This window comes from Ischnura elegans, chromosome 5 (genome assembly GCF_921293095.1).
Source record: "Ischnura elegans chromosome 5, ioIscEleg1.1, whole genome shotgun sequence".
NCBI lineage: Eukaryota > Metazoa > Arthropoda > Insecta > Odonata > Coenagrionidae > Ischnura > Ischnura elegans.
The window spans coordinates 50,202,380-50,229,430 of NC_060250.1; the positions used below are offsets into that span (position 1 = coordinate 50,202,380).

Sequence of the window (27,051 nt, forward strand, 5' to 3'; positions counted from 1 at the left end):
TGGGGTGGTCTCACTCCCATATACTTTTGTCACCCGACTCTCCAGACTCAAGTTCGAGACTTGTAGTCTCCAGTAAACACGTAACCTTACAGTATGACATCTAGTGAATCGGTGTGTATATTTGGAGAAGATGATTTTTTTCCAGGAGTTTCTTGGCGTCTGATTGAGGTGATGCCACATCCCAGGAGTCCCGCTCTGATGCGCATCAATGCAGTTCTTTCTGAGGAAAGTTATCTAACGGATTGCAACCACTTCCTTCTCCGAGCATCGTCTATTTTTGCTCCATCACCACTCTCAACGGAACGTATATAATTTTAGGTGAGGCAGCTCGACAATAAAATCAGGGGGTAAGTAAGAAAATCATGTGGGAAAGCGTCAATGACTACCATAATACTTCTTGAGGATTCTATAAATTTCGTATTCTCCGATAGATCCCAATTTTGAGTAGGAATAGTGGTTGAGCACCCAATTACGTGGAGCGGAGACAAAATTTGCACCTAGGTTAAGAAGACGCTTAGCATAATGAAGATAATCGATAAGTTTATTAGGAATTCATAACATGATAAACTACATAGTCGTCCATTGAGAAAATACGTAAATCATCCGTTTCTCAATGCTGAAGGAAGATAGATGAGACAGAATATTTCTGCAGACATTTTTTTCTGACCACTATTTAATCATAAATACTATTTTATTTCTTACCGCAAAGTGTTAATTTGCTTCTCCTGTTTCAGTCCTTATAGTGTTGTCTCCGTAAATAAGCACTCATGCCTGAACAGTCTGTATCAAACAGGGCGAGGCAGAATATTTCTGAAGACATTTTATTCTTCCAACTATTTAATCGTAAATACTATTTTAACTTTTACCGCAATGCACTGACTGTTAATTTGCTTCTCCTATTTCAGTCCTGGTGATGTTCTATCCGTAAATAAACACTCGTGCCCGAATAGTCTGTATCAAACATATGAAAAACATGATCACCAGAATATCAGACTAGTATCAAAATTCAATTGCTATAAAAACAGCAGACAAGTGAGGGGACACATTCGTAAAAATTTACGAAGTACAGCCATTATGAGGATTTCATGTTCGTTAAGAAAATTAAAATCGCTGCCGATATCATAATTACAGTTTTCCTCCCGCAAAGAAAAAAACATCCTCTGACTTGGAAATGCTATACAATGGAAGTCACAATAAAGCTATCGCAAGCCAAAGTTCAATGCATGCAAAGACGAATGAGTAAAAAACGTCAAATTGAATCGTTTATATATCCTAAACGGGAAAAGCATAACAGTTGCCCAACCTTACCATGAATGCGCGTAAAGTATATTATGCGAAAAGTAAAAGTCATCATATATTGCGTCGGGAATTTCTCAGCAGCACTTATTTATCCTGAGTCGGCACTTTAACCTACTTTCATCACAGCAAGGGCTGATTAAAATGAAGTTCACGCTGGGACGCTAGACAACCGCTTCTCAGGAAATGCTGGTATATCATATTTACCAAAATACGCAAAATAAATTTTACCATATTTTGTGGTCACATACCAGACTAATGTATGCATATATTTTGTGACAGACCATGTATTTTGATAGCATTAGCTGGATGTAGAATAGAATTTTTTAATTCGCGCAGCTTCAGCGGCATTTTTAACGAATTCCAACCAAACTAACGAATTAATACCGGCAGAGTGTGGTGTTTTTCATAGCATTATGCGTAAAAGGCACACAGAGAGGTTTCAATTCTCCGACTGTAATTATAATTTAATTCTTTTTCTATATTATTCTAATTACGATATAACATCTCCCTTCGACATACACAGGAACCCTACTCTGTTCCTCCAAAAATAATCTATTCGCCTATGATCCATCCATTCGCCTTCAGAATACAGTATATATTCCCTTCCCAGAAAATATAATATCTGAACCACTCACATCCAGGCCCTTAAAATACGAAAGGTATTCGTGGAATAATGTCGGTCACCAAAAGAGGTTAAATACATGCCGAGTAACGTAACGTATTGTGAGGGGTAATATTCTGGGTGGGAAACCATTAAATGGCATTTAAGGGCCCAGATTTCGGGTTAGGAAAGCACTTAGAAAAGGAAACTTTCACGTTTTCTACTTCCAGTCGCTTTTTTTGTTCAGCACATCTCAATCCTCCGGACCCTCTTTTTACGTTCATGGCCCTCAATAAAAAAAGAGTATGATCGCTGCGTTTGTCGGACTTCTTATAGGTATTTTCTTTCCGTGTTAGTAACGCTCACACTCCGAATACGCTGCCTTCTTCTCTTTTTTTCTCTTAAAACATGTAGCGAATTTCACCCTGTAAATCTTTGCCGTCAGCCGCTCCATTGTCATCAGGGAAGCTCCATTCAAAGCGATTGCTGTTTCTATCTATTCCGTAGTTTTTACGGCCAACATACGTCCTTGTTCACAATGACTTAACTTGAATTAATTCGGCGAAACTATGCATAGGAAAATTTAAAAAGATCGCCCATTGGCTTACGACGAACTAAAATGGCGTAATTCAACGTGGGTTAGTAATGAAAAGACAAAAGCTCAAATTCACGACGACATTAACTAGTAGTAAGGAAAATAGCTACGTCTAACGAGAGGCATTAAAATTAATGCAAGTACTCCAAACAGATTTCATTATCGAAACGAAAATCTTGAATTTTCTTATTGGTTTTGACAGCAGTGTGAGTCTGTGGCTTGGTCCAATTGGTTCAACTCTCAGGTGGCAAGCTTCTATGCAGAGGGGTTTAAGAAGCTGGTGCAGCGGTACGAAAAATGCTTAGAAGTGAACGGCGATTCTGTAGAGAAGTGAAGTAGGTTTGTAGCTAACTAAATAAGCCAATAAAATATGTTTCATATGCAGAGCTGTAGTTGGGAAAAAATTTAGGCGGTACTCACCAAAAATTGCCAACAGCTGAATACTTATGTAAGTATTATACATTCGGCCGCGATTGAAATGTCAAACTCCAACTCTGCTACTAGTTCCAAGTTGAGCCACGAGATAACTCTGAACAAGTAAATAATCATTTCCGATTTTTCTTTCTGAAATCCATTGGACAATTTACAGTAGGGCTATTATTTTACAGATCTAAAAAGGTAGTTTAACCGGTACGCTTACAACGAGTTTGGATACCGACCCAACTACAGCACTGTTAAAATAAAATCACTTGTACTTTCCATACAATTTTAATATTTTGCGACCGGTTTCGACGTGTCCTATGTTATTTTCAAGCTAGACAACCAGTCTAGCTTGAATTATAGTGTAGCTGCAAAATATTAAAATTGTGTGCAAAGTACAAAGTGATTTTATTTTATCATGCATAACTTTCGCAAAGTTAATTCACCAACCATCAACTTCATACAGCACTGTTCATATGAGTATATTTTTTCCTGTGACCTAACGGCCCTTACTTCGCGAATATGCCTCGCACTTTACTCCATGGATAACTGATAATAAGAACAACATGATGCGGCAGAAATTAAATAGATCACTTACCATTGGTCATAATTTTTCACATTTCTATGCCCACAATTTAATCGCGGAGATTTTAGGGAGGTCTCATAGATGGCGAGCGGTGGGCGACGCGCCGCAGCGTGGTTCCTTGCCGGGTGAGAGGCAAGTGGGGCACTTTCCCCCAAAAATTTCATTTCGGCCGCAGCGAATCGCTTCAGGTCATCTCCGAGAAAAGGACTTTCTTCTTTCGCCGCGCGTGGAGGGGAAGGGGGAGGTCACGGTCGGCGCGGCTCAATTGTTCACGTTTTCACGCAACGAACGTAACATCATCCGATTCAAAAATCATCGATGGGTGGAAATAATAGATTTACACTCGGGGAGAAATTGAATTCAATTGCAAAAGGAAGTCAGAATCGAAAGGAAAAGAAAGAAGGATCCAATCGATCGCTAATTACGCTGGTATGCATCCATTAGTGTGTCGAAATTTCGGGATTCTGAACAATTAAAAATAATAATACGCCTTATGCCATCTATAACCAATAATAATAACAACATAGGTACGTACATTTACATGTAATATAGGTACTCCTGAGAAGGTTATGGATAGAGTAACCATCTTCTGAATTGGCATTTCTGGTGCTAATGTTCAACCAAACTCCAGATTGCATCACGTTGTATCCATATTCAGCTGCAACCAGCATTCAACTATAAGGTCAATTATTGAGAGGCAGGTGGATAGCAATAATGGGAAAGGAACGCATCGAAAAAAATTGAGCAGGTAAAGAAGGATGTGAAAAGTACGTGAAAATATTGGCTGATTTGACTATTAAGCGGAGAGCTGCGTCAAACCAATGTTAGGATTGTTGACCACTGACGATGATTAGGGACCAAAATAGTCACTTTTGGCGCTACAATCGAATTTAAATACATGGCAAAATATTATCACACTATCTATTGAACGGTGATATATTCCATGAACTAGGAGGGTGATTCACATTATTGTACGTCAAAACCCAACGCTGAGACGGTATAATTAAGACAAGACGCTGGATAATCACGAATATAACATAAATATGGCATTTTAACACATTGAAGCAAGTACACACTTCATCATGCCGAGAGTCAATAAATTTTCCGCTTGGAAAATCTGGGGAAAGGTCGTGAGCCAACGCAAGTCCTTCTATTTGACGGCAAATATCTCTGGCATAGATATCATTTCATAAAATGTCTACATATCTTGCTAAGGCGAACTAATACATGGTCTTTGCTAACGTGTGTGGAAAATAAATATACATGAATACATAACGAAAAGTTAGGTGATTTATGCGTTTTGAACATGCATGCACTTAAGTTAATTTTATGAAGTGTGGAGGAAATTAGAACAAGGTTCGTGTTGTATCAGGTACGCCCATATACTCTTAATGAAAAGGAAAATGAGTGCAGTTGATGCTACTTGATACTTCGCCTTTAGAAGATATGGAAACCTTCTACATAATGAGGGTATTTTATTGCTTTCAAATTAATCATTGACCCCTTTAAATTGAATTTAAAATTTAACATTGATTGCATTTGTAAGATAGCCAATGGAATGGTATTAAAATAACTACCTACAAAAGAGCAAGTAAGAATTGTAGAAGAAATAGAATCAGTTCGCAGGCGTAAACAGGTGTAATCAATCCCACATCCAATTTTATTTCAATTTATTCACATTTTATTTATGACACTGAATGTTGAATCCAAGTGAAGACCTGGCCAGGATATCCTTACATCATTGCGGATCGATTTTATGAACGTCGCAGCCTCGTAGAAATCCGAAGATGTCCCATGGAAAGGTTTTGACCACCATAACTGAATTAAATAGCTTAATACGACGTAAACTAAACCCTCACTCATAAAACCGACCTTCAAGTACAAAAACATAAGGGAGATAAGTGATTTATACATACTGATATAATTATCATTCTAAGTTAAAGCCTTTAACGCGATCCAAAAAAGTAAATGGATAAATTTACTGTTAGAAGTTTTTTTATAGATTAAACGGTCCTGTGAGCGTTGTGTTTGAACCGTAAGAGATAATTCAAAGCGAGTAAAACTCGATCTAATGGAGCTAAAATGCGGCGCTTTCGATTTTTAATCGCTTTAAATAACGTAGTTGAGTCGTCCTAGATGAGTGTCTCGCTTCGCTGTTCAAACCGGTCGAATTATCTCGAGCGGTTTAAACACAATTTACCTGGAGCTTGATGAGGGGAAACAATTAATGTTGCTATTGGAAAAATGCAGCTACTCTTTTTTAACAGTAGGCATCGATTGAGGTCTTCATTCGATACCAGGGAAGTTGAAGCAGTTCAAATTTGAAAGCAGTAATATTTGATGTCTATGGATATATCGCAAGGGGCAATTGTTGATTTATCTACACAGGCGAATAATACTATTAGAATTGAATATTTCAATTTATCACTAATTAGAGGTCAAGGGTAAACCAAATATTGATCTTTCCTACTAAGAACAGGAGATGAAATTATTTCTCCTTCAGAGCCGCCACTTATTTGTTTATCCACCTATACCATCACGAAGCGCATTGGCACTAATACGACACTCCTTCCCACACTCCACACAAATTGTGTGGATAATAGTAATTAGATTTCGTTCTTGAGCCAATGTTATAGCATTATGCATGGACGGGTAAATCGGAATAATCCTTTTGTTGCTTATCGAACGGGTAAAGGAAGCTGCATATAATTGTAGAGAATTTTTATGTTTTATTCGTAGTTTTGGTCGTAGCAGGCAATTTGATTATTATTAAAGTACTCTACCGATTAAGTTAGGTTTGCATGTAGTATTTAAGAAGTATTCTGGCAGCCTCCCCTCCCTTCATGGACTTCCTTCTTCGATTCATAATAAGGCCTACACCCTTTCATTCAATATTTCACCCAAAATTCTACCTTATAATACTATTTTCAACATCCCTTTCCTGCTAAGTACTCCTTTTTTCATATATTCTGTCTCTTTTGTATCTCATCTACATGTTGGCTCTCCTCATCCATCTGTCCAGCACTTATTTATTTGGATCATGAGCACTACTTTCAGTAGACGTCTCTACTCATTTTGTTAGGCTCCCTCAGGACTCTGGTGGAATGATTGAAAAAAATAAAATCAAAATTTGCTTGATCTTTTTTATTTTTTCTTTAGAACCCTTAGAAAACCTGAAGAAAGGAGTCGAAAAGTCTGTTGAAATTGGTGTTAATTATCAAATTGCCTACTAGGACCAAAATACGAAACGGCTTTGCGACTGGGCGATGTTACGACCGAGTCTTCTCCATTCATTGGAAATGCATTTCTCATCTTCCGGTCCGAAGTCCCACGATGCACCAGTCCTCTACCAGGCCGCCACACTTACATCCTCACCGGGCACCTTGACCCACTACTAACCGGCGGCCGACTCAAGACGCAAGGGAAGATGTGTACGAATGGCTGGGAAGAGAAAAAAAGCTACAAAACCTGTTCCCCAGTGAGTCCTCTGGAATCGGCCTACTTACAAAGTGCAGCCGCTCAACTCCATCCCTCCCACAACCCACCAACGCCGCGCGGAGTCCTTCACGCGTGATATCATTACTCTTCCCCATCAGCTGAGTGGCCATCCAGTCTTCTCGGAAGATATTTTTTCCATCCGAACTTCCCGTCTTCAGCACTGTGAGCCGCGTCCGATGAAAGGAATTACATGAATTCCTTCCTCGATACTCTCGAGTTGAAAGTGAAAGTCATTATTATTATAAAAGAAATAGTTTTAAAAGCAGTATTCCTTAATAAATCACGGTGGATTTCTTTGACATATTCTTTCCCACTTCTTTCCTTTTGATTCAAATCTATTTCATTATGTCACGATGGAAATAATCCCTACCATTATCTAAGATACTCCGCTGCTTGAGGCAGGTACAGATGAAACTGTTGACATAGAGTGTCTTATTCAGTCTGCTTCCGGACACATCAATTCACTTATAAATACGCGACAAGACTTCTAAGCACCTTTTTTTTTCAAGGAGGAAAACCCTCGTCTGAGAAAATGAAGACAAAGAATTCCTCTTGCGCAAAACTGAAATTTAAATTAATTCTGATTTCGGAAACGACCTAACTGAAGCGTATTGCCGAGTGTGCTTTGAATTTTACAGGTGTTGATACCCGTGCCTATGACAGTTTGAAGTATCAACGATAGTAATCGGGGCTTAAATGAAGAAGGTGCATTGCAATAATTTTGAATTTCAGAAATGAAATACTAAATGCTAGAAAGAGAGCTTGTGCACCATAAAATCTTAGAAATAAAAGCGAAGATATGAGAATTGAGCAATAGCACTGACACATCAGCGCTTTCGAGTTCAGATTATACGGCAAGTACAAAGCTGTGGGAATAGGGTTCTGACTACAGCGAGCTAGTGTTGTAGTTAACTATGGGTACTATTATTTGTTCAAGCATATTTGGGATAAGACTTCAATTTTCCTAAGCAAAAAGTGCATGGGCTCCGCAGGGAAGTTTTGAGTTGGCTCATCAGAACAGTCTGCGAGTGGTGCAGGTTCCACCATACAGCTCTCACTGTCAGTATGCTTAACCATGGTACTTAAGTTTTCTTAACCATTCCTTTCAATATTTAGTGTTCTCATTCAGTCTCGCATTCCCTTGAAAAAATAAGGAACTTTAAATGTAACCATGGATGAAACAGTAAAGAAAATTGTCGTAAATACCCTATAAAACACGGGAAAAAGGAAACGCATGTTCAAATCCAGATTTGAAACCTCATCATGGTGCAAGATAAGCACGTATTTTACACACCGAGTGGAGCGTGCGACTGTAGTTGGTAGTCAGATGTAGTCAAATTACAGCATGATGTGTTATTGATAATTTTGGCGTTACCTTTGCATTTATTGCGACCTGTCCTATTAAAAGCAATCCTTTCAATAGAAAAAAATCTCAGCGAGCAATGGAGTATTGCACTCGTAATTATAGAAGAACTTATAAATAAATTTTTCTCGGGTCTCTGCGAGGGTAAGAAAACCTAAGATCGCCATAAAATATAACAAATTAATTAATTATGTTTTTAAAATCATAAAATATCAGGACTTATTGAACTTGGAACTTGACTTTAAATTATTAACTAATTAATTAAAATTAAAATTAGAGTTAAAATCGACCAAAACGGTTGCTATCTCCTACGGCCCTTGATGTATCAGACATAACCGAGAAAGCATACAAAGAACGGCCAATTATTATTAGCCTTGTCCACCTTGACTCCTTATTTCTCGTGCTCAATAGCGAGATAGAAATCTAGTAACCTTGTTACAAGTTACAATGACTCTAATTCATACCCGTTCGACACAGCCAGTTTGCTTCGAGGATAGATTTGGTGTAATACGGGTTTCCTGCACGGGTATTTTGTTGCTTTTTCGCACACATAGAAAACACTCATATATTTCATAATCAGCCACATATTTCGTTTCAATAATGCTGTAAGTTAAATTCATCGTTGGCTCTTAGCAGACATTATGAAATGTAATTATGCCGCAATATGGAGTGACGGAGGATAGTGGACTTAGATGAAACTGAAGATGCATCGCGGTTAGCCACCACAAAGGAAAAATTTTCGGGGGGCTGAAACTCCTATAGACTACCCCCCTTTGGCTCCGTGCCTGTAATTACCTCCACTTGCCTTGATTTCGATCTAACAGTTAATCCTGTGTAGTCCACAAAGCAGTTGGTACATGTCTAGTAATCCGGACGGATTTGTCCTCGTATCAAGCATGGTCTATATCAAGGTCTAATTCGAATGTGAGCAAATATTTATTATTGAGTATTTCGAAGGGGTATGCTGTTTTTAATCGCAGAAAAATAATAAAAATGCGATGGTGATGGCTTAATTAAGTGAAAGTATACATTAAATTGTGTCACTGCAATACGCAAATAAATTGTTATCCTGTTTGACTTTGTTCATTTACGATGGGGACAATATGTGAAACCGAGGAGGAAAGATTTTTTTGGTAAGCGAAAGAAGTCCTGATCTCAATCTACGAAAACATAGTGAACACTCCACGGCACCAAAAATATCATTTCCAATTGCCGACATTATTTTTACTAGCAAACTAACTTGGTTGCGGCAATCAGCTGACGCGATTAGTCAGTATATTACCGCTTAGATTAGTATAAGACACCAGATTTTACGACATGATGACCATACTAATTGCTGCAATGTGGAGACGCCAAGCCGGTATACCAAAGTAGGTTAAGGAACTATTTTTCTACCTCCGATGGATAATTGGGGCGATTGTACGGTTTAAATTCCGCCCCTAAATTAATCCAACTAAAAACCATGCCACTATCGTTCATCAAAATGAAGCCGTATTTTTCGGGGCTAGGTTTTCCTCCGCCCCGGCTGCGCTAATTAAGTATCCTGAATAATGAGCCTTCCCTAATGCGGGTTTGGAAAACTCGAATAGTTACAGTGGACGCATTCGCGAAAAAAATACAGCTTTCATGCTGACATTAATGAGAGCATGATGAGCTTAGAGATCTAAGTCATTACTCTGCATATATTAATGTATAGGAAAACATAATAGCCTATGAGATACTTTTTGAGATTGACCCTCCACTCACATTATAACCCATCTTAAATTCTTCACGTATTTCCTCCTGTATCGGTTATATGTATCGGATTCACTTCACATACCTCCATAGCGAAAAGCCATTAAAAATTCCATGAGAAATCTCCGCTCACTAAGTCTTCTGCAACCTCCAACCATAATTCTTTCGGATTGCTATAGTCTCTATCTCACTTTATATTCATTAATATGAGAAAGTGATTTAAGCAGTTTTCCTCGCCCTCTCTCTCGGAAGAGGTTAACGGGGCCAGTTTCACCAACGAGGATAATGGATTTAACTCGGATATTATTCTCCAAAAACCGAGATATTACAACAATCGCGTTTCACCAGATGCATTAACTCGGTTTTGGGCTGTTATCTCGGTTTATACTTTTACTGACGATATTCCGCCGTTCAAAGCTTATTATCCGAGTTAATCTGAGGACAAATGTAATATGGCAAGGCGCGTATGCAGCTTCATCAGCTCTCGGAAAATACGAATGACAACGATGAAGAATATTGACATTCTATTCGGAGACCACGTTCACTATGGATAAATGAGCGTGCAGATTATTTTAATATATATGGTACAGTACATGTATTTACTCATCCCAAAATGGCAAATGAAACTGCAAAGGCAGTTCTCGCTCTCATGGAAGAAGACGAATTTTACTCACAAGGGGAGGTGGAGGTTTCCAATGCCGTATATTTTTAGCATTCGGAATGGCGAACACATCTCTAAACTGGTAGTGGTTCTAATGAATGGGCCTTAGTTTGGCTGTAATTAATTAATTTTCATGCGGTACTTTTAACAAGCCTTGTACAATAATAAGGTATAATTCTAAAATAGCGCACAATCATATACTACTGGCAGTTGGTGTAGCGGTACCGTCATCGACTCTCACCCAGAGGGCCAGGGTTCGTTCCTTCGCCGTAGCAACTTTTGCATAGCTTCTTTTTGTCGTCTTCATTTTGATCATGCGGCGAAAAGTATATGATTAATTTTAATTGAAGCAAGCATATACATGAGCGAATTTTTTTAATCATCATAATGGATACGTGATCTCCCCTTGTCAAAGCAATTTCACGTTTCTTTCTCTTAAACTTGAGCTTTTCCACCCCTATACTTCTCTTGAGCCAATGATTCCGACAACTCTTGCCAAAATATGTTCGTATTCATAAATGTTACAAGCCTTTCTTTGAATTTTTCTTACATATATATACAAAAAACCTTTAGTCTCTGTCCTCTTCCTGAATTAATACCTATGTAACAGCATCGTTATCTTCGAAATCGCAATTTTACCAATGTGAGACGTAATTGATTATTGTAGCACAAAATAACCAAGAACTGTGTTTATTTTTTAAATCTGGGAGTCTCGGTAAATTAAAAATTTTCATTTTTAAATATCGATGCATTAAACAAAGTTTCTTACAAGTTTTTTGCCGCAATATCTCGCTTTCCTTGCTCTTGCCAAACGCGGTTCCCCTATTTGTTTGTTATAGATTTTTTATTACCCGTGCGTGGTAATCGGTAAGGCAAATTAATAAATCCTTCCACTAAAACGTAATCTTTGAGCTTTTCTAACTCTCATTGTCAATATTAACACTGTTGCTGTTCATTTTCTCACTCTGTACTTGATTGTACACTTACCGGCTTATTAAAGCCATTTATTTTTCCCACGTCAGAGTTATGAAAACCGTACGAGCCAAATCATTTATTCTGATTATCTCGGTTTTAGAAAACTAAGATAAAACGTCGTTGGTGAAACACGATCCTCACATTTCTGAGATAATAATTTTAACCGAGTTTTTGAAAAATGAGGTAATAGAGAATATTATCCGTGTTGGTGAAACTGGGCCTTAGACGTTTTGCTGGCGATAATACGAAACGTAGGAATTAAAATTATAGTATTATATCGGTTAATACGGGTTAACCGGGAGCATTCCTCCAACTATCCTGACTTGGCTCCCCTCGCAACTTGGAATTCCCTCTTCAATCCCCATTATGGTCTACTCCCTTTCATTCTTTCGGAAATCCTATTCTCTTCCTACTCCTCCCACGCTTACCTAGCATTCTACCTTCTTGAACTATTTTTAACATTCCCTACCCGCTCAGTACTCGCTCAATCCAAACCTCTGTATCTCATATAGAAGATTTCTCTCCTCGCCTAGGGACGGATCCAGTATAAGCATCTAGTAATTGGAGGCCTAGGAGCAGGAGACTTAGGAAATCCGATATAGGAGGAAATATATGAAGAATTTAAGATGGGTTGTAATGTGAGTGGAGGGTCAATCTCAAAAAGTATCTCATAGCCTATTATCTTGTCTCCACGCTGTAGTGTGGGCCCGGGAGGTTACGAAAATATTTAGAATTTCTAGGCTTGTAACAACATAGTATTATTAAGGTTTTCTCATTGCTAATTTTCCAAATAATTTAATTTTTAAAACAAATATTTTTAATAATTTTAAAACGTAAATTGTATATCCCGGGGGGCATTGGTTCCCCCTAGCCCCTCTCTAATTCCGCCTCTATCCACACACAATATTTCCTGCACTTCGTAGTTCCTCTTCCTCTCACATTCCCCCGGGAGAATCACTAGGTTACTATCCTTGCAATTGCAGCCCGACCTTGAGTGCATTAGCACGCGGTCACACTGCAGACAACCAGGGGAGAATTGATCCTGGCACCTCGACAAGAAAAACTTCGGGGACTGCACCGCAAGATGCGCAGCGAGATCACCTTCCACGTGTTTACGAGTATTAAGAGAATGCATCGCTCCCACTCGACCGGTCTTTTTACGCGACAAATCATTCATTCTTTTTAAACTTACGCTATCACTTAGAATTTCTCACAGTATAGAGAGAGACCTTTGCTAACATTTACCTGTACTATCTGAACGTTGAAAATTTGACGTCATTATTTTCTCAGGAGTAAAATTTTTGAATTTAAGATTCAAGCAAATGGTGTCAAAGTTCCACTTTACATGCCCGGAAGATTCCAATATGATGTCGTCAGGTTTACAACGAGTAATTCGTCGCGCGAAAAAAGACTGTGTACGACCCGTCGGAATAAAAGGATGGGTCTCATTAAACGGCTATTACAAAGTAGATATTTTAGTGCGTCAACAGCGACAGAAAATATTGAAGTCACCTTAATCAGCTTGCCGGTAGGGATTACTTAAACAGTCCTAACTACACGGATTCATACCTCGAAAATCAGCGTGAATAATATCAAAATTTACACTTTCATTCGTCAGCCAAATGAAATAATTTACCATGACGGACTGCTACTGAAAATGTATAACATGTATTGAATTCCGTACTCATTCGATTTACTACACAATGATCCACTATATTACCAGCACAATAATGACAATGAAAGTCGCGTTCGCCATAAGGGAAAGTGGAAGTCAATCCTCACTTAAGCATAGGTATAATGATAAATTCAACAGGAAGATTACAGATTGAGTCATAAAGTAATTACAGTTGACTCTGTTACACTTTCTACGCACATAGCCGCGTAAACGACTGGTGAAAATACTTCCTTTCTTGAATATTTTCGGTTGCCTCAGTGAAAACCAATCTCAATTTGATATGAGAGCAATTTTGGCGAAATTCTCCCTTAGGATGGCATTCGCTATTAATCTTATCGTTATTTCGCTACCGATAGAAATTAGTGCTTCTGATTTTTCCGTAATTTTAATTACACGACGAAGAATATATGCAATGAAAGCGGAGATTAATCAACGATGAAAGTAACACTAATGAACGTACACAGGCAACTACTTACAAGGATCGAACGATAGTTCATTCTTGCTTAATAAGACATTAATTATTTCGCATAAGCGTAAGTAATACAGCTGTAAATAGTTTTCAGCTACACAGAATTTATATGTTATCCCTGTTTTCGCCGCTCCTCTACACTACGTTCACTGATATTATTAATTTTGACCCAGGAAAATAATACTAGCAACAAGCTAGGTACGAGCATGTATAGATTCCCTGCTCGGAATTCTACCGTACCAACGTCTGGATAACGCCAGGCTTTGCATATCGAGAGGAAATTTTAAAAAATCACTTTACCGCGGTTGGGAGGTTTGTGCAAGTATAGAAAGAGGGATTAATCAATATAAAATAGCGCGTTGGTTCATTCGCCCTATTCACATGAAAATAGGGTGGTTTCCTATTATTTTTTTATTGCCTGTATCGGAAGATTATTACTCCTGGAGTACGTATTTCACGCTTTTAGATTTTTTAATGACAATATCTATTTTTCGCGATTAAATGAAAAGTGAAAAATTTCAAGCGCGCGAAAACGCGACGGGTAAGGAAATCTCTCCGCGTGACGTATTTCTGGTTCCCCCTCCCGCCTTGTGAGGTGACCTTGATTGAGGCTCTGAGCGCTGATAGGACGCAGGATGCTAGAGGGTAGCTGAGTACCTTGCTGTCTGGTATCGCTTGGCTTAAAAAAGATTTATTAATACCTTATCAAACGAAGAAAACTTTCCGACCTTAGCCAGTTTTAATAGGTGATTATTAAGACATGTTTCCCTGAGCTCTGCGCCTCATGCATGCATTGGTAATCTCAGACGATGTATAACTCCTATCTTCTCCTATAGAAACTAGGTCCCTATGACGTCACGTGGAGTGGTATCGCATGGGCGCCAATCTGGCCCTTTTCAAATGAGGATAAAAATGGACCATTGCCATTCGTCTAAACCGGTATTTCTAAAGCGAAATAATTTGTATATTATGAATACAGTAATTGTGGGTAACAAATCGCAATCAATGCCTTTCGGTTTATTTGATGAAGGAAACTACCCTATTGTAAATGAACATGTACATGGTGAGATGGATTACTTAGTTCAAATAATATTACCGACACCTTAAACTACTTTTATTTAAAAATGTATTCAAAACAATTAAAAAATTGACATGAAAACATAAATTGACTTGCGCACCACAACTTGACGATGTTTATTTTCGCTTCCGAGACAGAGACTTAATGAATCCTCTATAACAGTTAAGCTTCATAGAAGCTACCGTGAAGGAGTTCATATTAAAAATTAAGAGACGCTTACAATGATGGAGCTTGAAGTCAGTTAAAGGCGAGTCTGTTTCTGCATTCCGCCAGGGTCGAATTTTTTACGCGTTATCCTTAGAGATCTACTCCACAGGGTACGCTGAATTGTCATGCGTGGTGAGGCGCTATCAGGATATAGTTCGGCGAACAACAGCGAGAATTTGGTGAAATACAGTTTTGGAAGGATGTGTTGCAAATATTTACTTTCGTCTCACATATTGAACCCGAAACCTGGGCTATAAATATACTAGAGAAAGAAAAATGTTTTAAGGTACTTCAAGGACATTTATGACCTTATTCATCATCAGCGAAAACTGAAGAAAAACTTTATCGCGAGTATTTTACATATTTTACATCCATCTTGGCAAATATTACACTGCATCGCTCATCCTATAGAAAATAATTACTATTTCTGAGTGGGGATGGGTTGAAATTCCTTGGGATGGGGTGGAGCTTAGCACGCCTTCGAGGAAAAACAGAAGAATGTCTTTAGCATTCGCTAGACAAAGAACAATGGACATCGCAACGGAAACAAAAGAAAAGGTTTCAGCTTCGGACACCGAGTTGTAAATGTGTTACGTAAAGTTACGTAATTACGTCAGTGAATACCGTTTCCTCTCGTGCAATATTCCTCGAAGTTGATGATGTAAAAACTTTCACATGTTCACCACCAATGCTATCGATTTAATCACCCATTCGAGTAACTACATTAGTAGCTTCGTTATTAGGCATTAGTCTCGGATTATAAGGAGCATTTTGGTTTCGTTTTGAAATTCTCATGAGCTTACGGTGAGCTTCCTAATGATTTTCGCTAAGTTTCTTGTAAAGAGGAACAAAATATGTTATGCTAACTATATCAGAGTTAATAGGAACGGATTACATATATTTTTACTAGTTACGATGGAATTTATATTTTTTCATAATGTGAAAGAGAGAAAAATGTTTCCTTCTACATATTATTAGGGTGAGGGGATGCTTCCAAGATTATCGATTTGTTTTCTACAATGGATCAACATAGCTAACGAACAGTCAATTCAGGACTAAAATTAAGGGCATGTCCATAAAAATTCATGCCTATCCCCAATCCTATTAGGGGAGAAAGTACTTGGGGCAATTGAGAACAAGCCTAAAAAACCCTACGTTCATAAAATAACCTAAACGAAGTGATAACCTACCAACCATTAGATATTGCTTCCCATTTGGACGTAACATTTTCATAGTCACAATTTCATTCATGCCGTACCCACTTTGATAGTGTGGAGAAGTGGTACGTAATTGAGCGCCTCACACGAGGGACGTAAACCTTCAAGTGTCCTTCCCCTGAGTCCAAAGTATGGATCAATGTATTCCATAAATACTCTCGCCACTGCCAAGAATAGAAAGCTGGTTACCTAGCTAACACTCCAACCCCATTGGTCCAAATAAAACGAAAGCTTCTCTATAATACTCCAATACTAACATTAAAATTAACGAAAGGTAAGTCGGCAATGAAGTGGAATAACACATTCACGAACGTATATTTCACATCATTCTAAAAACTGCGGGAGAAAATTTGGTGGAATAATAAGCTACAGTAAAAGAAATTCGGTATTTGACAAAATTTGAAACGAAAATTCCGTGCTCCTCAACAAATTTTATCGAACTCAATACCATTTACAATATCTATATGAAGCCAATTTAACTTAAAGACAAACACAATAGACAGAAATTTCCTAAAAACAAACCTTTTAATAAAGTAATACAAATTTTGCCTTCAAAACAGAATAATATTACGGGGATTATCTATTTCCAATGCAAATAAAAAAAAAAGTTTATTCATGCATTTTTCCCAATAAAATTTATTAATTTCGTGACCTTGAACCGGTTTTTGTACAAAAATATTAGGTGCGCAACAAAGTTCTCGCTGTTTTTTTAATGAAATCACAGTATTATTGTAAAAAAATTGTTGCAAATGAATCATTCAAAGTATTTTCTATTGCTAGCTACAACTTTTTCCCATCTTTCTGGCAGAGCTTGAATACCGCTTCGACCGCCGTTTGGTTCGAATTAAAGGAGAAAATGAACTCTTTCAAAAAATGGCGGTTACTTGACTAAAACTCGGACATTTTCACGCAACAATAAGGATTTGACGCCAACACAATACACCATTGTCGTGAAGCGTTTTGTTTACCAAATGTCTAATTGTAAGCTTGGTTCATGGCATTTCCGATAAGTCGAAATCGACCTGAAATCACTGCTATAGCCATCTAATAACATAGAGCGGGAACTTATTCGCGCACGTAACTAAAAATTATAAATCTTTCAGAAGTCTACTACCTACCGCACGATCGTCAAATATTGAAATTCTGAGATTTTCAGGATATAATATTTGGAAAAAATCTTTTTCACGAAACGAGTCAGAATCATTTTGTAAGGCTTTAATATCCATCTACTTCATTGTTGTTATGAGAAATTCAATACTGTTTCAGCAAAACGAACTATAGGTCAGCTACGGTACTCGCTAACTGATTTCAAGCACTTAGATACATTCATTCCCATACGGATATTTTAAAAGGAGGTAAAGAAACAGCGAAAAATATCTCCAGCCGTGGTGAAAATTATGTTTCGCCACAATCCCTCCAGACTCCCTTATTCACTTGGCTTCCTCTTCTTCACAGCGATAGCATTTACCGTAGCCGTCTTCCAGACCGCTCCATAAGACCGTCGTGGTAACATTTCCCAACACGTTCCGAGCAGTTTAAGGCCTTTCCTAAGCTGGTGCACGCATCCACATGAAGCGAGCAGGTGCAAATACAAGCCATGATGAAACAAATAGAGTGTAGATTCTTGTTCTGAGACAAGACGTAATCCACAGCTGGTTTCTTTTTTAAGTTTCCAGAGCGGATACAACTCTGCCTCAACATGACTATCATAGACTCAAATCGAATTTACAGATGTTTTTCTATAGCGACAAGCTTTGGTTTTAGGAGCCGGAGGATTTTTTTACTGGAATTCTATCAATTACGACCGCTGGTCATCTAAGGAATTAGGAAGAGGATTTTGGAGAAACATTTTTAAATTGCACTTAAGAATAAATGAAGCCAACGGAAATGCAAATTGGCAGGGCTGGTTACATGGGAAATGCATGACGCTACTGGAAAATGTTTTCGAGAAAAAATGGGAGGATTTAAAAAATAAATGAGCGTTATTTGGGGTTTAGCAATTCAGGTCCTTGGATGGCACTCATCAAACAGTCTGATACAGTTGTGCGCAAGTAATTGTTATCTAGGGAAGTGGTGGAGAGGGTAGGCAACATTGTCTTCGGAAGAACTGGAGATTTTTTTTGGCGCGAAGTACTTATTGATTACCAAATTTAAATAATGTGAACTACTGGCGTAAAAAATAGCGTGGTATGGGATCAAAAGATATTTTCCATGATTATCAGCCCATTTAACGCGCCACTCAGTTACCGGACTAGGTTCAATTATGGGTAGGCGAAAAACGCTGATACAGATGAAATAAAAATAGCTTTTCTGAAGACAGCATCCGATTTCTTTGCGTACAAATTCCTATTTTTCAAGAGTTAAGATTCACTTTTTTTTTGTATTTAATCAATGCCTTCAAATGACCCAGGAAATCGCAGCGAGGTACAATGAAAAAATTAAACAGATGCTAATCAGAATCGCTCGTGAACTCACATAAAAAGTCTTTCGAATGACAGGCGAGAGGATTCATTTTTCAAGGGGATACAAGAACACGAAAAAACTCACAAAGTAATTTTTTGGCATTCAGAAAGTTTAGAAAATTAAAGTTTTGACCCTGAATGCATCCTACTATCGCTCGTTTTTAAGCCCCTAGTGTCATTACATGGTCTATGCCTTGGGCGACGCAAAAGTGAATCGCTTGGGGCGGCAAGAGTCGACGAATTTAGAAGAAATGGGCGGCTAAGGATGATTTAGAGACGACGAATGATATGCATATAAATTGATGCGGGCTTTGCAGCCGGGTCAGTCTGTCTATTATAGCCTGACCCGGCTGTAATCCCGACAGAAATTTTTAAACATTATACGCCGGGAAAACTTCGAAAATAATAAGCTGTTCATAAATACTCCATGGACCAAAAATGAATGTAATAGTGGTAAAAAATAATTTCATCATTATTCACTGGACTGGCGATTTTTGCTCTTTGTTGTAACAGCTATCTACAGAGAGTGGTGCCTGCCTAAATTTCCCCCAAATGTCGAGACCTCATACTGCAGTATAGGTGACTTCTTCAAAAGGGATTACAACTAATTACTGAATGAATGTCTTATCTAATTGAAAATACTACTACACAGGTAACCTGATATCATTTAACTCCAAATAAATGAAAAGTTGCATAATTTCCATGGTATCGCACAAAATAGGAGGGCGGGTGATTATTCACAAAGGAAAATGGAGATCACAGTTGCTAGGAACATATATAAGTGATGCGTGAAAACTAATTAGTAAATAATAACAACTAACTAATTAAGAGCACCTGTATTTCGACCAGCACAAGCAATATCACGAATAATAGCAAGTAATTTCAAAATTTTGCCTGTCTCGTTATCTCACGGAAAAGCTTCTTTCATTCAGCTGCAAATTATGCGGTTTCCCGTTGTGGGCATAAATAAAGAGGTGAGTGTTCTTCATCAAAAATTAACCCAGACGCAAAAATTTATATTTAATTTGAGGAATTGCCATTAATAACCTAGTATTGACCCTTTCCATGTTCAATGATATTTTCAACCACGAAAACGTTTTTTTTATTTCTTCCAAAGCACTACAAGGATAGGGAACCGTCTATATAGTTTCAATTTACCTCATCTCCCCGACGCTCAAAGAACAGTAGGCACTAATAGCATACGATTTATGTTCCAAAAGGCATTAAACAGAAAATGATTGCTCTTCCTTCCCTACATTACGACAAATGTGGCAACAAACATTTGAGCCGGCAGAGAAATGGCATACAATGAAGCGTCTATTCTTTCAAGGAAATACGTCTCCTAACTCTTCAAAGCATTGCCGCTGACCTATGAAACCATAAAGTTAAGAGAATTCACTCACCTGGCTCTGGAGTGAAGTAAATAATAGTAGTTACAACTGATACCAGTCCCACGAAGAGGGCGGACCGCAAGAAAAAGGTTTTACCCGTGGACATTATAAAATTTTACACTCGCAACACTGAAACATGTATCACATATAGTTTCCTCCTTAAGGTAGCACTGACATATGTTGAACAACGTCTGCTTAGAAGCTTATTTTAAACTGTATTCATTGGATCGTGCCTACATTCACAATGTATCCCCTGCAACAGCTGTGCTTGGACAGCGGACGATCATTCTCCTCCCCCAAACGGCAGTGGGATCTTTAGTTCTCTAAGTAGCCGCGATGACTAAAATGGCGTCAGCGCCTGGAGGGAATCCTTGAACGGGTTAACCGCAGCATTGGAAATCACTACCAACCACGGACAGCCGCGGAATAACTTTCAATTACTTTGTGGCAACTCATAATGAGAGTAGATAAAGAGGCATCATGTCAATCCAGTGTTAGGGGATCGGGGAGGCTCATTTTGGACGGGCGAAGTAAAAATGCTTACGTGCCAATAGCCAAATACAAATTTAAGCGCTCAACACTTTGTCAAGAAAGGCGAAGATTTCTATATGAATACATTTGAAAAGTGCGATAAGTATTTCCCTATCAATAGTCACATAAGATTAAAAGTGCAATGAAAGAGCAGAAGTCGCATCTGGTCGCTTACTACGCTTTTCACGCTTGATTTGTTTGGCGCCTAAATTCTTTTCGCATTTCACTTGTTTTAGCAGACCGTTATCGAACGATGGTATGTATCTGCTTTGAATTTATTTTAATTAAGACTGAAACAAAGGTAATTGTATCCATATCGACGTAAGGACCCTTTCATTTATGCTCACTCGATCTTCCTTTGAAATAATATTCTATACTTGCGCGAGATTATTTTCACTCTCAGCATGTAATTAAAATTTTATGACCGCTCAACTTCACGGTGAGATAAGTCTAGTTGACTGAAACGTCTCACATGGAAGATGTAAGCCTTTTTTCGCTAGTTTTAAACAAAGGATTTGGATTTAGTGAAAATTTTTAATTCCTGTCCATATATTTTTCACAATCGATATTATTTCGTTCGTTTATTAGATGGCAGCACGTGCCAAATTCAGTTGAATTTGGAGCATGTTTGAAGGCTAAGATTTGACACATGAAAGGAAATTTCTTCATGGTGATTAATCCTAGAGGTAATTTGCGTTTATGCCATCTCATATGATGAAAATATTGGATGAAATCCTGAGGATTGTATTCTTCTCTTTCGTGTCTCCAAAGGTATTCCGTAAAAATGATAAAAAGCCTGCGCCTTCCAACTTTATTAAAGTTAAATAGAAAGGAATCAGCGCATAATGTGTGATATATTTTGGAATAACTTCGAGGAAAAGTTCCAAGATGTCAAGGAAAGTTTTGACCAATCTGCAATGATATCTGTGGATTGCGAGCTCACCGGACTGCATTCATTTGAAGAATATCGGCCCAGGTAAGCATTTCTTTCTTGTGGGATTACTCTCTATCTACAATCAAATCAGTCATATTTCGTGATTACAGGGAATATTTAATAGCTTAATTTTCTTTTTAGCCTGTTCGATTCTGGAGCCGAAAGGTATGAGAAGTTGAAAGCTGGTGTTAATCAGCTTCTAGTCATACAGTTGGGCGTCACTACATTTTGCCTTAGCAGAGAAGAGGATAGATATGTTGCTAGAACATTTACCTTTTATTTGCTTCCAACTTCATTTCTTTCTGTGGACACCCGTTTTATATGCCAGGCATCATCGTTGTGCTTCTTGTCATGTGCCGGATTTGACTTCAACAAGGTAGGCTTAAATTAGGCTTTTAATCTGGAACATCAGTGCTTTTTTCTACCCATCATTTATTCATCACGCAATGGCAACCGTGCCGTCATATAAGGACGTTGGAATAACTTCGAGTTTATATGATAATAATGATTAAAACTGAAAATAAACTTGAATTGATGTGAACAATTTCCTTATGAATTTTCTGGACATTGGGGTATGATATAGAATTGTCGATAAAGAAGACTCTTAATTTCTTTCCATATGTCTTTGTTTAGTGTGTTTTTATTGTATAATGGCATGTTTTCTGTTGACATACAAGCATATTAATCCATTTCATATGTCATGGTTTTGGTTAAATCATTAGTTTCCTCAGAATATTGAAATTTCCTTAAGTCTACTTTGCCTAGGCCATTAATGTTTTCATGATGTAAAACATAGGTGTAGAAAAATGAAGTTGTAGGCAATTTAAGTGTTCTTAAATTAATACTCTTGTTTCTTTGTAGAAAGTGTACAACCACTTCAATCTGTGTCACTGTATTGTACATCCCAGTACTGTGTTTTATTGCTTGCCTTGGCTACCTGCTGTATTTTAAATACTCAGGTCTCAAATCAGGACTCAAGTTAATTGATTAAGGCACTTAAGTCTTCTTGTTTATTCTTAATTTCATGCATTATAATGTTGGGTTAATATTTAGATATTGGTCTATATTCTGCTCTTTCGTTTAATTTAGGCGGCATTTGACTATTTAATATCCTATTTTCTTTTATTTAAATATTATTTTTATGCCAATATTTCTTCCCCAGTGTTTACTGTTTATTAGCAAGCTCATTACCTTAAATTTAAACAAGTGGTGTTCTAAAAATATTATCATTCAATTGACTTATGATTTAATTTGTAATTAGTTCAAAGGGTAAACAAATTGTTATAACTTTCCTCCTCTTGTTAAACTAATGTTGATGTCCATTATCTTCTTGCTTAGCTCTTTAGTGAAGGTATACCATACCTAAGCCCTCAGCAGGAAAGGAAGTTACGTCTAGATCTTCAGCGGGGCCGTCCTGCATTAGCATGCAACCTTAGTTCTGATTTAAGATCAGTCCTAGAAAGGGCTTGCTGGCAAGTATCTCAGTGGGCCCCATCAGCCTTGCCTGGACAATCTTTTAAAATCCATCCATATCCAGAACAAAAATTGGATGAAGTAGATGAGGAAAATAGCATTTTAGATGCATCCATGCCTCCATCCTTAACAACACTACTCAGGGAGTTGTTGTTGCACAGAGAGCTTCGCCTAAACTTTCCTGATATATGGACATATTCTGAGGATGGTTCTGTTGTAAGTTTAGTATTTTTTATAAATCTAATTTAGCAACATACTTATAATTAAGAAGTGAATTACAGTGCATACCAATTTTATGAGCCCCTTTCCATTTTTTCTGATAGAACTTTTAAAAGGTAAACATAAACTTATATTTTCAAGTTGTAGTACAGATTTTATTGTTTGAAATTGAGCTTAGGAAATTTTATGGTGTATGTTACTTATCACATGCAAAATGACCTCTGGAGGCAGCATGGAAGGCACAATGGTAGCCACGTGTGTACAGATTATACTTTTTGGGGTGGCTATGATGATTTTGAGGTTAGTTTAAGTTACTTTACGCTAAGACCCATATGTTTTATATTTCAAATAAATGTTAAAATTAAAAATAAATTACGGAAGCATGGTAGTAGTAATAGATGGAAAGGAGGTATGTACTATGATAGCTCTTAAGTGGTAGGCAGTTTGCCACCTAAAGGCTAAAAATTTCCCTCCTTTGGGCATCCTAGGCCCCTCTGTCCTCTCCTTCATGTACACCTATGCATATTGACATAATAAATTGATGGAATAGCTTGTGTGGTGTTCTTAGAGTTAATCTCGAGTTGGTATGACTGTCTATTCACTTGGTTTCCGTTAGATATGTGCTTGCTCTCTGTTGTTTTTGCAGTTTTTTGTGTGCTGTTTTTTCTTGGAGTTATTTTAAGTAACTGAAATACTAATCTGATAGATCAAAATCTACATCAGTCTCCACTATTTGCCTTTAAAAATGATTTAATTGAATAATTTGTAGATCACTGGTATGTGTATTGAGGATTTAATGCGTATTTTCACTCACTTTACTTTAAAATATTGCTCCCTCCTACCACAAAAATTGCTTTGACGATTTTGGTGTTTTTGCTGTAGTAACAATTTTTGGCATATTTCTTGCATCAGATATTTCCTAATTTTGTAAAAAAATTTACCAACTACATATTTCAATAAAAGTTGGCAAATTTTGCCTGATACCTAAACTACCTCTGGGAATAGTGTCATAAGAAGTTATCCATATGCGCCTGATAAGGGTATAGATGTGGCATTAGATTGTGGAGTATACAGTAGTCTCCTGATTATCCGTGTGCGAAATATCTGTGTTCCGGATTATAAATGCTTATGTTTCACCCTTATTTGATGTTTTCTGCGATTTTTATGAGTAATAAAATCATGCACAAAAATGTCAGGATTATCATATTGTAATAACAAGACACTAGTCCATTAGAATTCCTTCAAATAATGTAATTAGTATTTGCTGACAAGGACAGGTATACTTGGACATCTGCTCAAGTATTGTAGAAGATGATGTGTGATGGAAAAAAAAATCTTGATTAATTTTCAAAGATTTCTTCAATGGATAGACAATCATCAATTAAGAAATTATTATCTATGATCTTTGAATGTATTTTTCATTTCGCGAATGTACAATTATTGCCATGGCCTTGCATGCAGTCGAATACGGCCCAAGGGCATTAGAGATTTTATTGCACTCAAGCATGTTAATGTTGAAATCAGTCTAGGTCAAACGGGAGAGGAAGGGAGTAAGTGGAAGTGATGGCAGTTAGGGAAGTGGTAGTGGAGACAAAGGGATTAGAGATTGCTAGAGTCACAGACAGTGGGTTGAGTACGTTGACAATTTGCTATGTGGATGCAATGAGTATGTGGAGTAGTGGGAATACGAGTACAGTGACATTATCGGCACTAAAAAGATCCAGTCAGGTGAAGAAAGCTTTAAATGACTCGTGAAAGCAATAATAAATAACAGACTCTGTGAATAAATAGTTATATATCATTTGATTTATTTTAAATATTGACGTTTGTTGCTTACAGGGATAAAATAATTCCTGGCTTAATTTTGCTATTCATTAGGGCGGATCGGAAAAATCGATTTTTTTCAAATCCATCTGGCCCATTGAAAAAAAAGTTGTGAGACTGATCAAAAATAAGGCCTGAAAATTTTGAGACCTCTAGGAGAACCCCTGACCCTCGCTCAAATGCAATGTAGTGGGTAGGATCAAAATTTGAAAAATATAATATTTTAAGGTCATTCCCTACAGATTTTGCCGAGTTACTGGTCTTTTAGGGCAAAAATTTCGTGCATTTTGACATATCTACCACCATTTAGCCACAAAATGCCTAATTTGAGTCCGAGTCCGCAAAGAAAATATTCCAACGCCCACGCAGCGTCGCGGATACAAGAGCGGCAGGCCAATCCCGTCCCCTCTCCGCTCGCTTCTCCCCCTCCCACGCCTCGAATACAGTAAAATTTATCCTGCGTGTGCTGCTAGGAAGGTCTTCATCCTTGATAATATAAATTGGAAGATGGTAGTAGGTAAAATATGATGAGTAGTGAGACGACTTGTTTCATTTTTGCGCCTCGTGGGTGTTAAACAAATCGATGTTACCGACTTTTAGAGAAGTGATGAAATATTTTTAGATATGAGAACACAGGAAAGGAGCCTACGGTCTATGAAAAGGCCTCTTGAGTGGCTATAAAGGCATACAAACTATGGTGACGTGCTTTTCTTCCATTATGTGTGTGACTAAATGGATTTAGCTGTACCACAGGAAGCACTAAAACTTACGGAAAATGGGTATAGGCCAAAAGTAGGGTTTTATTGAAGTACAAAACTCAAAAACTATTAAAAGGAACATTCAAAATTATGCCATATTTTTGTATGAGTGTGAAAGGAGGAGCATAAGGTTCCCCCTAATGAAGAAGCATTTTGAGAGACAAGCGGACCAAACGAAAGATGATGGCTGCTGGATTGAATCCTAAAGAAACTCGGCAACTGAGGAAAAAAGGGAATCGTAGGAGAGCGTGGAGTCAATATCGTCAATTCTTGTATGGGAAAATAGTATCAAAAATTTTCTTCATCAATTCATCCGAAGAAAATTAAACTGACGAGAAATCAGCCGATTTGTATCTCTACGTTCTTTATGAAATAAACATTAGGGACTAAACTCAAACTGGAACTTCTGCGGGGAAAATGCGTCTGCCAAGTGTGATAAAGGTATATGCAACAACCAAGGAACAGCAATGATCTTCCCCGGTTAATAATTGGAGTTGATGTTCCGAAGCTGCTGTGTTGCTAGATGAGACTGGTATGTGGACTTTGTCAACAGGAGCTGGTTGGCTGCTCAGTCGACCGGAATGGGTAGGCAGCTTAGTGGACAGTGACTCGGTTGAAGAACAACCAAGATAACAGTGGCACGGCGAAACAGGTGCAGCTGTGCATGCGCAATGGGCAGCAGCAGACAAAATGCGATCGCACAGAGCTTGCGACGCTCTCCAATTACATTATTAGATAGAAAAGTGAAAGTTTGGATTATCAGTGTTTTCTGATTATTTGCGCTGCCTCTCCCCATCATTAGCTTGGATAAGCGGGAGATTATTGCAGATGGTGATCGTGATGGAGATGTTTAGTAGTTGTAATGTTGCTGTTGCAGATGGCAGATGTTAATAAAGTAATAAAGGAGTCCACATAAAATTATTGTGTTGTAACCAGATGCAGATGTATATTATGCTATGGTGATTGAATTTTGTTTTATAAAACCCTACCTGGACTTCAAATTCTGAGTCAGGATTACCCTGAGGATTGAGAAACAAATGTGTTATTAGTTAATATTAAATTTTCATTACTTCTTGTGAAA

The 27,051-nt window shown here is 37.8% G+C and overlaps 2 protein-coding genes across 5 annotated transcripts in view; one reads left to right on the plus strand and one right to left on the minus strand.

Moving 5' to 3' along the window:
- The window catches only part of LOC124158864 (laccase-2-like), a 124,296-nt gene extending 103,387 nt beyond the window's left edge, over positions 1-20,909 (minus strand). The window contains exon 1 of the mRNA XM_046534255.1: positions 20,244-20,909. Within this exon, the coding sequence (XP_046390211.1) occupies positions 20,244-20,337 (94 nt within the window). The 5' untranslated portion in view covers positions 20,338-20,909. The remainder of the gene's footprint in view (positions 1-20,243) is intronic.
- A 59-nt stretch (positions 20,910-20,968) lies between these two features.
- Positions 20,969-27,051, plus strand: part of LOC124158865 (pre-piRNA 3'-exonuclease trimmer-like) — a 33,279-nt gene continuing 27,196 nt past the window's right edge. For 2 of the 4 annotated variants that reach the window (XM_046534256.1, XM_046534258.1), the window contains exons 1-5: positions 20,970-21,018; positions 21,351-21,448; positions 21,534-21,738; positions 21,838-22,072; positions 23,035-23,385. In XM_046534256.1, coding sequence (XP_046390212.1) covers positions 21,608-21,738; positions 21,838-22,072; positions 23,035-23,385 — 717 coding nt within the window. In that variant the 5' untranslated portion in view covers positions 20,970-21,018; positions 21,351-21,448; positions 21,534-21,607. Of the gene's footprint in view, positions 21,019-21,056; positions 21,244-21,350; positions 21,449-21,533; positions 21,739-21,837; positions 22,073-23,034; positions 23,386-27,051 lie in introns of those variants that run through there. The other 2 variants (XR_006864879.1, XM_046534257.1) reach the window with 2 other exon arrangements.